This window comes from Andrographis paniculata, unplaced genomic scaffold (assembly GCF_009805555.1).
Source record: "Andrographis paniculata isolate CXL003 unplaced genomic scaffold, ASM980555v1 Contig51END, whole genome shotgun sequence".
NCBI classification, from domain to species: Eukaryota; Viridiplantae; Streptophyta; class Magnoliopsida; order Lamiales; family Acanthaceae; genus Andrographis; species Andrographis paniculata.
In genome coordinates, this window is record NW_026137586.1 from 1,938,901 (window position 1) to 1,955,325 (window position 16,425).

The window sequence follows — 16,425 nt, forward strand, 5'->3', positions numbered from 1 at the left end:
ACATATGGATTGAATTAGGGTTGATAAAAAGATCATTTTAATTTTTTGGATTTTATTTCAGATTAACCCAACCCGATCCAAACCCGGCCGTTTGGTGCAAATTCTTTGTGTTCTTACTTACTTAGTGTAAGTTTGGCTATAAATATATTGATTTAAGTTTACCAAATTAATGCAGATATTTCATTTTTTACTTAAGTGAGAATTATAGTATTTACGTCTCAGGTTTGAACCCATAACCTCATGGTCACAAATTCAATCTTACACCACCAGGTCATCCCTTACGGGACAAAGATGTAATGAGACTATTTCATCATGCATTGCCTAAAGTCAAATCAAAACTATTTCAAGTGTTGGTTGTTTGAGAATCTTCTTACATTTAAATTTAATTTACAAAGGGTGTCTTTGTTTGGAGTTGAGATTTTTTGAGTTGGAACTTGAATAGTAAAAATTTTGAATTGTAATAATTGTATAATATGATATAAATAGGCATTGATGTTTTAAATGTATATAAAAAAAATAAAATTAGAATACTATACAAAAATATAAAATAAGTGTTGTGATTTGATATTTTTGAAAAAAATATATATATATATTTAATAAATAGTAAAATTTGGGTAAAATTCTTGAGACGAACACCTACAAATTTTGTTTTTAACACTAGGAATTTCATTTTGAATATGATCTGTTTGATTAGATTCATGCACAATGTCGGAATTCACTTCTAGGCATAGAATCACTTTCAAAATGTTTAATATATATATATATATATTTAAAACGCATAATATTTTGTAGGGTGTCAAAATTAAATTTGATTCGAAAAATCGAACTCGTTCCATGAAATTTTTCAGATTTGAGTTTAGATATTTTGGGTTTACAAAATATCGGATCGACTCGAAACTAAAACAAAAAAATCGTATCATATTTGGATAGAGTTTCGAATTGACCTAATAATCCAAAATATAAAAATCAAGTCGGATTTTGAGTTGGCCTGAAATTTTTTTATTATTATTATTTTAATTTATAATATTCATATTATATTAGATAAAAAAATATAAAAAATTAAATTAAAATAGATTTTTAAAAATAAATTTAAATTGTTTTAAATTTTCGGGTCTGTCGATTTGAGTCGACACCGCTAATATAAACCGATAAATGAAGTATAGTGGAACTCGAATTCGAAACTTAAGACTCTAATACCATATTAGATTATCAAAATGACCGTCTCACTCATCTAACAGTTTAAATTACCAAGATCCGGGAACATCAGTTATAATAAGAATTTTCTAAGTTAAATATATAAACATGATGCAATTAATTAAGAATGATTAAAGAGTTGTGAGGAAAATAATTGTTTATGGGACTTAATAGAAATATATATATATTGAGATGCTGAGATATTTAAATAATTAATCGATATTTTAAATAAAAGGTAAATTTTAAATACTTTTTTCGTCCCAAAAGAATCGTCTTATTTTTTTCATTTTCGTTTATTTTAAAACAATTGTCTTATTTTTTTAATTAGTAACCGTGGTCCCCACTTTATAACAAAATTATTCATATTTTTCAAAACTATCCCCTAATTATTACTCTAATCAACTTTTTAAAATCCTTCAAAAAAAAAAAAAAAAAGGCATTTTAGTCTTTTTATATTTTATTGTATACCAACTTTCAATTTGGGACGGAAGGAGTATATCTTTTTGAAAATAAAATTATTGATGAATAATACAAAAATAAATAAGAAAGATACATTTCTAATACGTTGGTTTAATATTTTTGTTTGAAGTGGATCGTAATTGTAATATAAAAAAAATACTTTTCTTGTTTGATCTAATTATGTCTTTTTATTTGGGTATGAAAACTAAAAAATAATAATATTTTAATATATCTGTAAAATGGAATCACAACATATCCCTTCAAGTGCAAGTGGGATCTGCGAAACTTGCATATGCATACGTGCACAAATGGAGACGGTGTCGGAAGCTGAACGACCGTTTCACCTAAAAATTGTAAATAGAATAAATAAATAAAAATATTATAAAAAATTAATTAAAAAAATTAATACAAAGATGATGCGATCAATATAAAAAATAATAATAAATTAATTATTATTTGCTTAAACATAAATAAAATTACTGAGTGAACAAAGTTATTTACTATTTAGAGGCATAAATATAATGGGCAACTAAAAAAGGGCATCGTAATTATATTTTATATTGAATGGTTAATTTTTTGTGTATAAATTATATATATTGTGTGGGTGAATGTAAACATATATTTATGGAATATTTTCTATTTTTTCATCAAAGAAATATTTCGTTCGTCCTTAAATAAGTATTTATTTAATTATTTTTTGCATGTAGTTTAAAGTATATTAAGTATTATATTGATATGTAGTAGAAATAATGTAGAAATGACAAAAATAATTTTATTAGTATAACGTGATATAAATGTAATGACATTTGTGTAATATATTGTAAATCGTAAGGATAATTGTAATGTTAAGTAGATAGTACAGTTACTAAAAAAAAATGAATATTTTATTATATTACGAACCAAAATGAAAAAATAGATAATTTGTTACGAAAGAAAGAGAAGTATTCAAAATAATGCTCGAAGAAACCGAAACGCAAACAAACACATCCCAGATCTAAATGCAAAAAAATGATGTCATATTTATTTATTCTATTTTTAAATATTTTATAAAAGGAAAGTGTAGTAGCAGTTGTTTCAAGTCACTAATTTGGCATTTCAGCAGCTGTATTAATTAATTAATAAATAAATAAAAATAAAATTAAATAATGTTGTCATCACACTCACACACAGACACTATTGAGGTTCGAATGCCCGCAGTCTTCTGTCTCAGAGCTCTCTCACTCTCCGCACAGAGCAAAAATGGCTGCCCCAATTTTAATTTCCAATTTTACCCTCGCAGGAATCCTCTATTTCCTCCTCCTCTCCTCCGCCGTCTCCCCTCTCAACGTCACCCATCTCCTCGCCGCCTTCCCCGATCTCTCCGACTTCAATGCTCTCCTCACCTCCACCGCCGTCGCCGCCGATCTCTCCGCCCGCTCCTCCCTCACTCTCCTCGTCGTCCCCAACGGTTACCTCCACACCGACTCTCTATCTCCGACCAACCTCCCCGACGTCCTCCGCTACCACGTCCTCCTCCAGTTCCTCTCCCTCGCCGACCTCCGCCAGATTCCTCCCTCCGGCAAGCTCGTCGCGACGCTGTTCCAGACGACCGGCCGCGCGGCGGAGAATGGCGGTACGGTGAATATCACCGCCGGCGCATCCTCCGCCGCCGTCGAATTCCATTCCCCTTCCTCGAACGCGACGCTCCTGTCTCAAATCGAAACCCTACCTTACAACATCTCGATCCTCTCCCTCAATTCCCTCCTGATTCCGGAGAATCTCGATCTCATGGCGTCGGAGACGCGGCCGCCGCTCGGATTGAACATCACCAAAGCCCTAATCGACGGCCACAGCTTCAATGTCGCCGCATCTATGCTCGCCGCCTCCGGCGTCGTCTCGGAATTCGAAGCCGCCGAGACCGGCGCCGGAATCACTGTCCTCGCCCCTACCGACGCAGCCTTCGCCGATCTACCTTCCTCCGTCAAATTCCAGTCCCTACCGGCGGACAAAAAGGCCTTCGTCCTCAGGTACCACGTCCTCCATTCCTACTACCCCTTAGGAACTCTCGAGAAGATCGTGAACCCTATCTACCCCACCCTCGCCACAGAGCAAAACCAAGCCGGTCAGTTCACCGTCAACATCTCCCGAGTTAACGGCTCCGTCGCCATCGACACCGGAATCGTCCAAGCTTCAATTACGCAAACGGTTTTCGATCAGAAGCCGGTAGCAATTTTCGGAGTCTCCAAAGTCTTACTCCCGAAGGAATACTTCGGAAACAATCCAATCGAAATCGGCGACGGCGGCGGCGGCGGAGCGCTTTCCTCACCTGCCCCGCCGCCTGACGCCGAATCCCCAATAAATTCTCCGGTGACTTTCGCTCCGCCGAGCCGTCTATCCTCGCCGCCGGGCTTGCAGATCGGAAAGGGGAGGAGAATGTGGATGATTAATTTGAGTTGGTTGTGTATAGGATTGTCATTATCTTCTTCTGTGTTGCTATAGCTATGAGACTACTACTGGTTCATCGAATTCAATCGATCATTTTTTGTAACACTAGAGATGGAGATTTCATTTGATTTGATTTGATTCTCTGCAGAGGCAGGGGAGGAGGCAGCCATTGTTGAGCTTGGAAGTTCATCATTCTTGAGGTAATTCTTCGATCCCCATTACAAAATTAGAAAAGCATTGTTGATATCTGTGATTTGATTAGATTAGATTAGATTAATCTGTGTTCTTGTTGTTGTTTCTGTGTGCATACTGTATGTATAGTACTGTGTGGGGGTGAGGGGACGGAAGAAAGTTCCATTACTGTAATGGTGATTCCATTGCATCCAGTAATGGTACTGTTTATTCTAGGGGGGTTTGTTTGTTCCAGTAATGGATAGATTCTTGTGCTGTAAAAACTGGGGGAAGTACGAGCATGGTGTCGTGTGTGTGAGGTTTGGAAAAGTATAGGCAGGCAGGCTGGCAGGCAGGCAGACTGCAGCTGGGCCATTAAAGAACTGTGGTGAAGCTTTTAGGGATGATGGGTAGGAGAAGAGAATTCTTTATGCACTGGGTTTGGTTTCTTGCAAAATTGACATAATTGAAACTACTACTGTTACTACTATGCATAATTTATTTAATCAATGTGTTGCATTTGCATTGCTGATTTGTTTTGCTGCTGTTGTTGGATGCTTAATAATTGTTGCCATCCCTTTATGCATTTTGGGTGGGTTTCTTTTTATTGAGTTTGAAAAATTTTAGGCTAAATTGCACAAAATCCACCCATAGTTTAACGAAATTGTGCCAAATCCCCGTACTTTTAAAACTGGTATAAATTCTGCATCTAACCCCTCGGCCGTTTTTGTTTAATGGTATTTCACCTAAATGCGGAGACTCAATTTCTAAACCCCTAAAATTACAAATATGTTTATTTTTTCTTATATTTAGCCTAAAAAAACATGAAAAATAAAATTTAAAACTTGAGAAAAATAACTATTTTTTAATATATTTACTATTTTTTTAGACTAAATATAAAAAAAATAAATATATTTTTAATTTTAGGCGTTTAGAAATTGATATTCTAAAATTTGTTCGTTGTTTGGACACATTTAGGTCAAATATCCTTAAATAAGGACCGCCGAGGGGTTAGACGCAGAGTTTACGAAACTACGAGAAAGTTTGACGCAGTTTTAGAAGTATAGGGGATTTGGCGCAATTTTATGAAACCACCGGTAAGTTTTGTGCAATTTAGCCAAAATTTTAGTTTAAGTTTGGTATTAAAATAATTTCTGAGAAAAAAAAAATATACTCCCTCTGTCCCATATCTATGTATTTGTTTGCTTTTTCCACGGAGTTTTAGAAATATTAGTATTATATTGGCATATAGTAGGAATAAAGTGGAAATGACTAAAATGACCTTATTAGTATTATGTGATATAAAGGTAATGACATTTGTGTAATATACTGTAAGAGTATTTGTAATGTTAGGTAGATGGTAAAGTTACTACAAAATGAATACTTTGTTCTGGGACCGACCAAAATGAAAAAATAGATAGAAAAATGGATAGATTGTTAAGTAACGGAGGGAGTATTATTTTTGCGAAACTCAAATTTCAAATAATAGAAATCCTCGGGTGTAAAGAAACACACTCGAAACGTTGGTTGTATGTATGTATATATATATATACATTCCATGGGATCCTCTTCCAAAAATAAATCATATTTCTCTGTTTTCACACACATAATATATATAATATATACATACATGTGTATATATACACATTAGGTGTGTGGGGTAGGGGATAGGGTGTATTAATAGGATAGATGATCCGGTCTAACATATATATATATATATATATTAAGGTGTTTTTGTTATGAGGTATAATAGATTGTGAAAGCACTATTGAATGATATTTTTGTTGTATTTGCATGTGGTTTCAATAATACTTACTCTGTACTAGTTATATGTAATTATTTGTTTTTTGTATTTTATTTTAGTATATTAGTATTTTATAGATATTTGTATAATAAAAAGATAAATAAATAATATTGTCCTTAAACCGATTTATTTTTTAATGATATTATTTGTAATATTGTGTAGAATAGAGGGATATTTGTTCTTTGCTGTTTTTTGTCACTCTGCTGATCGATCCCGAAAGTATATATATATATATGTATTCTTTTAGTTGTGAATTGATATGGAATAAAAATTGTAAAATAGTTCGAATGACTTCTGAAATATGTACTCCTTTCGTTTCACATGCAGTGTCTGCTACATTGTAGACACGGTATTCTAGGAGGGGTGTAATTAGTAGATAATTAAGAATATATCAGTGAAAATAATTATCCTATAATATAAATAATTATAAATTAAGATTAAGATAACTAATTAGTTTAATTAAAATTAAAAAATAAATAAATTAAAAAGCTTAAAATAAGATTAAAGTGTATAATTATTTTCAAAAAAAAAAGAAAATGACATGAAATGTGAAACAGAAAGAAACGACAGCATGGTACGTTGGACGGAGGAACACTTCTTAATTTACTATAAAGAGATTGAATTGCTTGTTTCCTTAGTGAAAAATATGTATTGGATTGATTTCAATTTTGAATAGTTGGAAAGTACGTTTGAAGTACAGTGCAATAATTGTTTTATGTTGTCATTGATATAGGACTGAAAACATAATAATGCGTAAGCCATGCTCTTCTGCCATATATGACGTCTTGATTGCAATGGCCAAAAGATTTTTAAAAAAATATATTGTTTCTGTCCCAGATATTGTGTCTGTTACACTGCAGATACGGTATTTTAAGAGGAGTGTAATCAGTAGATAATTAAAAATGTATTAGTAAAAATAATTATTTTATAATATAAATAATTATAAATTAAGATTAAGATAACTAATTAGTTTAATTAAAATTAAAAAAAAAATTAAAAAATTTAAAATGAAATTAAAGTGTGTAATTATTTTCTAAAAAATAAAAATGACATGGTATGTGGGACGGATGGAGTAATTAATAAATAATACTCTCTGTTCTGAAATTAAATATCCATTTGCTTTTTGCACGTAGTTTTAGAAATATTAGTATTATATTGAGATACAGTAGGAATAAAGTAGAAATGACTAAAATAACCTTATTAGTATGTGTGATATAAAGGTAATGGCATTTGTGTAATATATTATAAGTTGTAAGGGTATTTGTAATGTCAGGTAGATAGTACAGTTACTAAAAAGAGAAATGGATACTTTGTTATGGGACGGACTAAAATGGAAAAATTGATACTTTGTTATGGGACGGAGGGAGTAATAATGAAGTATTTTCTATATTCATTAAATATATACTCACTCCGTTCCAAAAGAATTGTCTTATTTTTTTTTATTTTCGTCCGTTCCAAAACAATTGTCATGTTTCTTTATTTGGTAATTGTGGTTCCCATTATATAACAAAATTATTCATACTTTTTTAAATTACCCCTAATTATTATTCTAATCTATTTTTTAAAATTCTTCAAAAAGTAAAAACATTTTAGTCTTTTACATTTTATTTTATACCTACTTTCAATTAAATACTATTATTCTTTAATTCATGTGCCAATTTCCAACAAGACACTTCTTCTGGGTCGGAGGGAGTATATGTTAATAAAAAATTTCATCTAAATTTATTTTTATTTTTATTTTTAATTATCATCTAAATTTATTTTTGTTTTTTATTTTAAACTACTTTTTTAATTTTTCTTTACAAAAATAAAATAAAATTATATTTTTACCTTTATTTTTTAATAATTCGTATCTGATCAAATGAGCATATAATTGTACGGTGGAAGAAGTATATAATTTTATTTATAGCAAATAATTTTAAATATTTTTTAATTTATATATTTTAATATTATATTTATTTATAAATGTCACAAATATTTATACATTTAATTTGTAAAATTAACCTATTGTATACTTAATCAAATTACTTTTATTTATATTACAATTAATTAATAAGTATAATAATATTTATTAAACTACGTATCAAGCTGAAATGATCATAAAGTTTATGGACGAATGGGTATAATTCCATGTCCTATTATTATAATAGGATAAAATATTTTCTATTAATTTTTTATTTCATTTTATTTTTGCTTTATTTACAAATTATGGTGTTTCTTTCCATTAGTTTGGAAAAAAGTTCCGTTTAATTTGATATTAAAATAATGTTTAACGAGATATTTCTAAGAGAAAAAAAAATACATAGTTTTGGTCTAAAGAAACAAATCTTTTTGGGCCTGAATAGTGCATACTGATGAATATGGGTCTTTATATATGTAACAATTTTTTAATTGCTATAATTTTGATTAAATTTATTTTTCTTTATTTAGTTGTGATTTTTTTTATAAATTATTTTTAGAAAGATTAAAAAAAGGATTAATAAAGTTATGTTTCTTTTGATTGGTTTGGAAAAAAAGTTGATTTAAATTTGATATTAAAAATAAAAATTGATGAGATATTTTGTAACAGAAAAATATGTCGGAAAACGAAAATACCAAATAGTAAAAAAGCGAAGGTTTGAAGTAAAGAAACCCATCTGAAATTTATAAAGAAAGATGTTATAGAAAGTTTTAAAATTAAAAATAATAGGAAAAAAAATTGAGACCATTTATAGTACTATATACTCTCTCCTTCTCATAACTAAATATCTATGTGCTTTTTACACGGAGTTTTAAAAATATTAGTATGATATTTGAATATAGTAGGAATAAAATAGAAATGACTAAAATAATCTTATTAGTACGTGTGATATAATGGTAATGACATTTGTGTAATATATTGTAAGTTGTAAGGATATTTGTAATGTTAGGTAGATACAGTTACTTAAAAAAAATTGATACTTTATTATGAGACATACTAAAATAGAAAAATGAATACTTTGGGACGGACGGAGTATTAATCTTTGCTAAATAGTCAATTTTATCTTAAATCACTATTTATATTAAAAAATATTTTTACTGTTCATTAATAATTAATATTAAAATAAATATATAATATATCAAATAAAAAACAGTAATTAAATATAATAATGTATTAAAGTAATTATTATATTATGATGATATAATTTATCAAAATATAAAATATAAAATATTGTTTTATTCTATAAAGGAAGAAGAATCTGATTGAAAGTTTGGTTGAACTTATCAGGAATTTAACCCTAAGCCCAGGATCTACCGTGTTGTCATAATTGAGATAAAAATAAAGCAAAATAAATCTAACCTTATTCCATTAGTATAGTCGAATTCGGATATGCTAATAATTGAGGGTTTTGTGTTCTTCAAGTCTATGGCGCAACCCCTCCTGAGGAAACCGCTAGGGTTTCTGCCGTTACTTCCACGATGAGATATGGAACGTAATGGTTGTTGCATCTAGACCTGGGATCACAACCCTATTTATATCCCTTATTATTAATTGGCCTCATCACCCAATTAATAAGTTACCGGGTTTCTGTACATTGGAGGCCCGCACTTACTAAATACATTTAAGCCCAATAAATTAATAGATCACTTAATATAGGCTTAATCTGACTGATAGCCCAAATAGTTACATTTAACCCACAATTGGATTTTTAATCCAACAATCTCCCACTTGGGTAAATGTAAATGTACACTGAATAACCTTATGAGCTCACGAATGTTTTGCTATCAGATCCTTAATGTATATTATCAATCTTATCTATAAGTCACATCAATGCGGATCAAAGCGGCCGTCACTGCATTTATCGCAATGGGACCGATCAATGGTCACAACACTAATATAACCTAAGATTCGATCAAGTACGGATGCACAGCATGGAAATTTCATGTAATGTGATCTTAAGATGCCTATTTCCAACTGATCCATCTTAACTTTAATTCAAAACAACTGAATACTGCACACTGAATATTAAACATTGAATACTGAACTGTGCAGTGTAAACAAAAGTAACTTTGATAGTATTTGGACACTACTAATTAGCTCCCACTAAACCGAAGTATCTTATATGGCTCCACTTTCATATGAGCAATATGCTCACTATAGAACTTATGTGGAAACCCTTTATTCATTAAGCGGATCCGTAATCGTGGAAGTTGTATGAATATGTTCAATAACTAATTCATGATATGAAGTCAGACTATTAATTAAATGGTGATTATTATTATCAAATGATGTACTAGTTCCAACCAATTTTGAATTCTGGAAGAGACAAAACTTTATATTCGAATGAACATTAATAACTGAATTTGTTCAAAATAGAGATGGAAATTAAATTTTGATTGAACATGGTACCATAAAAAAATGTCTCATCCAAATTCAAATAGTAACGTGTACTCAATAATAATCTATAATTGTCAATGACTTCAACTTGAACTTTCTTGTCGTCACCCATATAGATGTATCTTTTAACACCAATTGATTTCGACAATAGAAATAATCTTGCATAGACACACTGATGTGAGTTGTTACACCAAAATTCACCCCCTCAGGTGTGTCTATGAACTTAAATTAAATTAATTTCAAGAGCAAGACCAATAAAACAAACATGTCCTCCGAAATATCTAACTTAAGTGCCCTCAATTTAGTAGCAATAGTAGACATTCATGATGTACTCCCTTATGTTATGTTTGTCGTTATACTTTATGGTAATGAGACTATTAAGAAGAGTACGCATTTCTGCCTTATCGCTTTTGGTAAAGCGTTTCTTAATTTCGACAAGGAATCCATATCATCATATACTTTACTCCTAAAATTTATGGAGTGCTTTTCTTAAGGATAATTAGACTTAGGCGTTGGACCTATCCCACTTCTCAAACAAATGTCCTTCATGAGCAGTGTTTTTCGTCGTATGAGTGAGTTGGTCTATTATTAATGCCAAGTCATGATTCATGCAACCAAATGAATCATAATGAAGCTCAATAATAATGCATTATCATCCCAAGACACTAAGTGCAACATCAATGATCAATCTTTGGATCAATAACATTGATTGCTAGCAGTCATCTTGTTGCAATAATCATATACGAACAATAAGTAATGTCAAACAGCAACCAATCTTTGGACTGATGTACCATTCACATAAGTTAAATCCATATAATCGTCCCATACATACTATCACAGATGTATATTTCATTCTGTCAATTACCGACTGCCTTTGGGCCGAAGAATAATCACGCGAATTAAAATACACATAAACACTTACGTTATCAAGAAAAAATCTTATATTAGAGAGGTTACTTTGGCAACGTCAAATACTTGATCTTCACCGTCAAAACGCAGCATGCATTATTAATGAATTTATAATTTTCTTAAACTAAATTATAATCAGAATCATGTTCAATATATACGGATCTGATTCCTTAGAAAATAAAGAATGCTTATTAGCAACTGAATACACATGTCTATAAGCTACTGAATGTTTCGTATGTGAATTTATAAAATAAAGTAGCAATTATATCTCAAGTTATCAAGCAACATCAGCAAATGTCGTTGGACAAATTACTGACTCACTAGTGATAAACTTGTTTTGACAATCGAATGATGACAATACAGTAGTGTGTCAAACAACACCCTATCTTTGGACAGATTTATTATTCACACACAAACACCAAAGTTATCATCACCACATTCAATGTCAGTAAACATGTATGTAACTACTTAATGGCTGAGTTGCCTTTGGGTCAATCAGGAGCCTTATAAGTCACAAACACAACTTTCTAATACACAAAATAAACTGATTTACATAGCAGAGGCTGCTTTGGCAACATGACTATTTCAACCAATTCAAAAAATATATTGTATTACTTATTGCTAATTAAATTCACTTTAAATAAATCAAATATGTATGTTCAATACATATTATAACTATAACAACAATAATTAATTTCTGGACTCATTAAATAATCAAGCAGTCCAAGAAAGACTAAATGCAGTGGAATTACACAGACAAAAATATGCCACCCAAAGAGACTATAAATTTGATACAATAAATAATTATAGTCGAATTTGAATAAATGCATATTGTCGAGAAATACATGCTGTTGTAATCCAAATTTAATCGAAAATTAAAATAATTTATAGTGAATTTGATTATATAAAGTCAGCACTAATGAATAAATAAATAAACATGTCTTCATGGATGCATATAGATTCCAATTGCACATATATGACATGCATATAGTTGTACTTGACAATGAATTGTTCTGATGAAAGAATCAAACTCATTCTATTCCAAATATTGAGAATGTATAATTGTATATGTACACAAATAATCAATAAATAAAATCCTCAATAAATAAAATCCCAAATAAACTGTAGTTGACTAATTGAAATCATTAATTGGGCTGTTTCAATTATATAATTAGTCACTATAACTATAATTAGGATATCAAAATTTGTTTTAGCATCCCGCCCATCATCAATCTAATTTCACATCATCTATATATATATACAAATAAATAAACAAACAAATATAATATGTATGTTTGCAGAATTGATTTTCATGAATGAATGAATTAGATTCACTTATGCATATTAAAACAATATTAATAATATGCAATTGCCCACCAATTTTTAGTTGTCATCTTGATAAGAACAGAATTGTTTATTCCTTAACACATCAAGTAGTATCCAAAATATCTCTTATTCAGCATTGAAAATAGGACATATCAACTAGCAAGGGTTTCAGGAACGGTCTAATTGATACTATCTTTAGATTATCTTCATAATAAAACCATGCAAGGGAAGAAACCGAACATATAAACCCTATGCGATTAAGCATGAAGCGAAATCAAATCAGATAACCATGCACTTAATCAATCGAACTTCGATCACAGATCGGTCAAGATTCGTCTGAGTTTCAGGAAACATATGCAACCCAAAAAAAAAAAAAAAAAAAAAACAACAACGAAGCCAAACACTAAACAATCAATAGTGAAGCGACACCAAACCAAATAATCTAGATCTTTTAAAAGGAGTCACTCGAGATCCAAACCGCGTTCCAGTCGAATCAGATCCATCAGTACTCTAAAATTAATAAACGACACACGACGCAAATTCGAACCCTACCAACGATCTAAACCGTCATACATGAAGCTTATTCCATTAGAACAGATAAATAAAAGAATAAACAATCAAACACAACACAAATAGATTTGGTTACAGTGTATGGCAATACTTTTCCATCGAATCACAGAATTGAATAAAATATTTCATTGCTACTGTAATAGACCAATTGGTCGATCCGAAGAAAATAAATTAATTCTATATCTTGGATTAAATCTGACCGATCAAACATCAATTGATCTAACAGATAAATCTCAAAAATTCAACACGTAAAAGGCTCTGATACCAATTGTAGGAACTTATCAGGAATTTAACCCTAAGCCCAGGATCTACCGTGTTGTCATAATTGAGATAAAAATAAAGCAAAATAAATCTAACCTTATTCCATTAGTATAGTCGAATTCGGATATGCTAATAATTGAGGGTTTTGTGTTCTTCAAGTCTATGGCGCAACCCCTCCTGAGGAAACCGCTAGGGTTTCTGCCGTTACTTCCACGATGAGATATGGAACGTAATGGTTGTTGCATCTAGACCTGGGATCACAACCCTATTTATATCCCTTATTATTAATTGGCCTCATCACCCAATTAATAAGTTACCGGGTTTCTGTACATTGGAGGCCCGCACTTACTAAATACATTTAAGCCCAATAAATTAATAGATCACTTAATATAGGCTTAATCTGACTGATAGCCCAAATAGTTACATTTAACCCACAATTGGATTTTTAATCCAACATGTTTGGTTTGTATTTTGGTTCAAATGAAGTTTTTTTTTTTATGTTATGCATGAAAAATTATGTAAGCGATATAAAAATAATAACCGAATGTAATTGATTAATTGTTTTTAGAAAAATATATGAGATATTTTGAAGAAAAAAAAAAACACTCCTCTAAAAGTAACTTTTTAATATTTAAAACCTCAAATTAGTTTAAAAATTAGTAATAATTTTATAAATTGTGTAATATTTTTATTAAATTATTGTATAGTATATTTTATTTGGATAAATTGTTTTTTTTAGTCTTGTAACTGGACTCATTTATCATTAACTGAGTTTGTCGTAAACTAGTTCCGTAAGTGAAATTTTTTTGCAATTTAGTCCTCCGGCGCTGGAGATGCCTACGTGGTACTCATATGGCTCGCCGGAGGACACGTGTCCGCAAGTCAACGACACCTGGCAGACACGGAGATTTTTCTTTTTATTTTAATTTTTTTTTGTAAATTTTTTAAATTTTAAATTTTTTACAAAAAAGATAAAATAAATAAATAAAATTAAAAAAAAATAAAAGTGTCCGCCAGGTATTGCTAATTTGGCGAACATGTATTTTTTGGCGAGCCACGCGAGTGCCACGTAGGCATCTCCGGCGTCGAATGATTAAAAATGTAAAAATTTTCCACTTAAGTTTGCAATATAAGTTCCAGGACTAAAATGATATAGTGTCATTTCAGGACTAAAAAAATCAGTTTACATATTTTATTTTAATAAATTATTTTTAAAATTAAGGCAATATTGATAAGTGAGCATATATGTGCATAGAAAATTGCGAACAATGTTTGGAGTATGGAAAAAATATGCTCAATATTTTTATTATTAATTATCAAAAATATATATTTTTTATTCCCTCTCTCGTCCAATTTTGCTCTCATTTTTTTTTAAATTACAAAAGAAATACGAATAGAATTGTATGACAGAAATAGTATTATTTAATTTAATATTAAAATATTTAAAATTTAGTATCATAAAATTTAATTTAGTTATCATATAATTTTTTTAAATATATATATATAATGCATCATTCTTATAATTATAGAAGATACTTATAAATAAAAATATATATAATAGATTGAATAAATTTATTACAAAATTTATAAAATTATATAATTATGTTCATTTATTTTATTGATAGAAATGAGATTGTGTAGGGTGTGAAGATCACGCATGATACGGAAAGAATGATATTTGGGAATGAACATGATATATTTTATCCACAGAATAAATACGAGGCAAAAATAATAATTTGGTATGTATAAAAAGTATACATATATATTTTTTCAATTTTCTCTATTAACACAATACAAATAAGTATAACACATATGACGACAAAAATATAAATAGCACATATTGTGTTAAATAAAAATATATATTTATATTTTTACTAACTATACATGCCTTTGTCCGTTTTCTATTAATATAAATACAACACATAAACTAACAAACATTTTATGCAAAGTGGAGTTCAACATTGTACCCGATCTGATTAATAATAATAATAATAATAATATTATTATTATGTTACTTTACTATGTATATATATATTAGTATCAAGTTGGACCTCCATGACGTGTTGTTGACTTATGTTTCAATTATTGAACTAATTATGCCTAAAATTAATGGTGGTGGTTATTTAAAAGTCACTCCAACGTATTGTATGTATGATATATACACAGTAAATTGCAAAAAATATCCTACACTTATACCATATTATCACTTTTGTTATGTATTTATTTCTCTGTTAAAATATATCTCACATGTTTACAAAAATCGTTATTATTGTCCTTTTCTCGCGCGTGAAATTCACACCATGCACCCTTACGCGCAATCACGCGCGGCCACGCGCGGTCAAAGGATAGAAATAGCGACTTTTGAAAATATATGAGATATATTTTGCCAGAGAGATAAATATAGGACAAAAGTGATAATGAAGTATACGTGTGAGATATTTTTTGCAATTTTCCGATATATACCTTTCTATGTATGATACTTAAATATATATATATAACTCAACAAATTACTTACATAGATCTGTTTTAGCATTAAATAATTTGTACTATTATCAAAATATTTTTAACTTTTACATAAATTATAAATATACGATTATACATATGCATAAAATACAACGAAATTTCATAAAAAATAAACTGATGGTGTGAAGGTGAAGTCGTGACCGTATGATAACTTTTTGTGAATGAATAAAGTATATATATATATATACACCATGTTTATATATATATTGTATTTTTTTAAATAATATTAATGGATAATTATTCTATCTAAAAAAAATATTATGTGGACAATCTCAAGCTATTGAATACTTTTTTATTTTGATTTTAGTTATATATATATAATTATTGAATATAGTATTTTGTGAAATTTACATAAACTCATAAATATTGTACGATGAATAAATTGGAAAAAAAAGAAAAGAAAAAAAGATCAAGATATCAAAATCCA

General features: G+C 29.7%; 1 protein-coding gene across 4 annotated transcripts; it reads left to right on the forward strand.

Moving 5' to 3' along the window:
* Positions 1-2,821: 2,821 nt before the first annotated feature.
* On the forward strand, positions 2,822-6,326 carry LOC127253626 (fasciclin-like arabinogalactan protein 4). 4 transcript variants are annotated; one of them, XR_007839288.1, is made up of 3 exons: positions 2,822-4,088; positions 4,226-4,277; positions 5,227-6,326. XR_007839288.1 is itself a non-coding variant. In XM_051278289.1 (2 exons), coding segments are annotated over exons 1-2 (1,197 nt in total). In that variant the 5' UTR covers positions 2,822-2,892; the 3' UTR covers positions 4,227-5,173. The 4 variants fall into 4 exon arrangements, 1 of the variants encoding a protein (XP_051134246.1); XR_007839286.1 differs by having other exon boundaries at positions 2,822-4,277; positions 5,227-6,325; XR_007839287.1 differs by lacking the exon at positions 5,227-6,326 and adding an exon at positions 4,399-5,170 and having other exon boundaries at positions 2,822-4,277.
* The last annotated feature ends 10,099 nt before the right edge of the window (positions 6,327-16,425 follow it).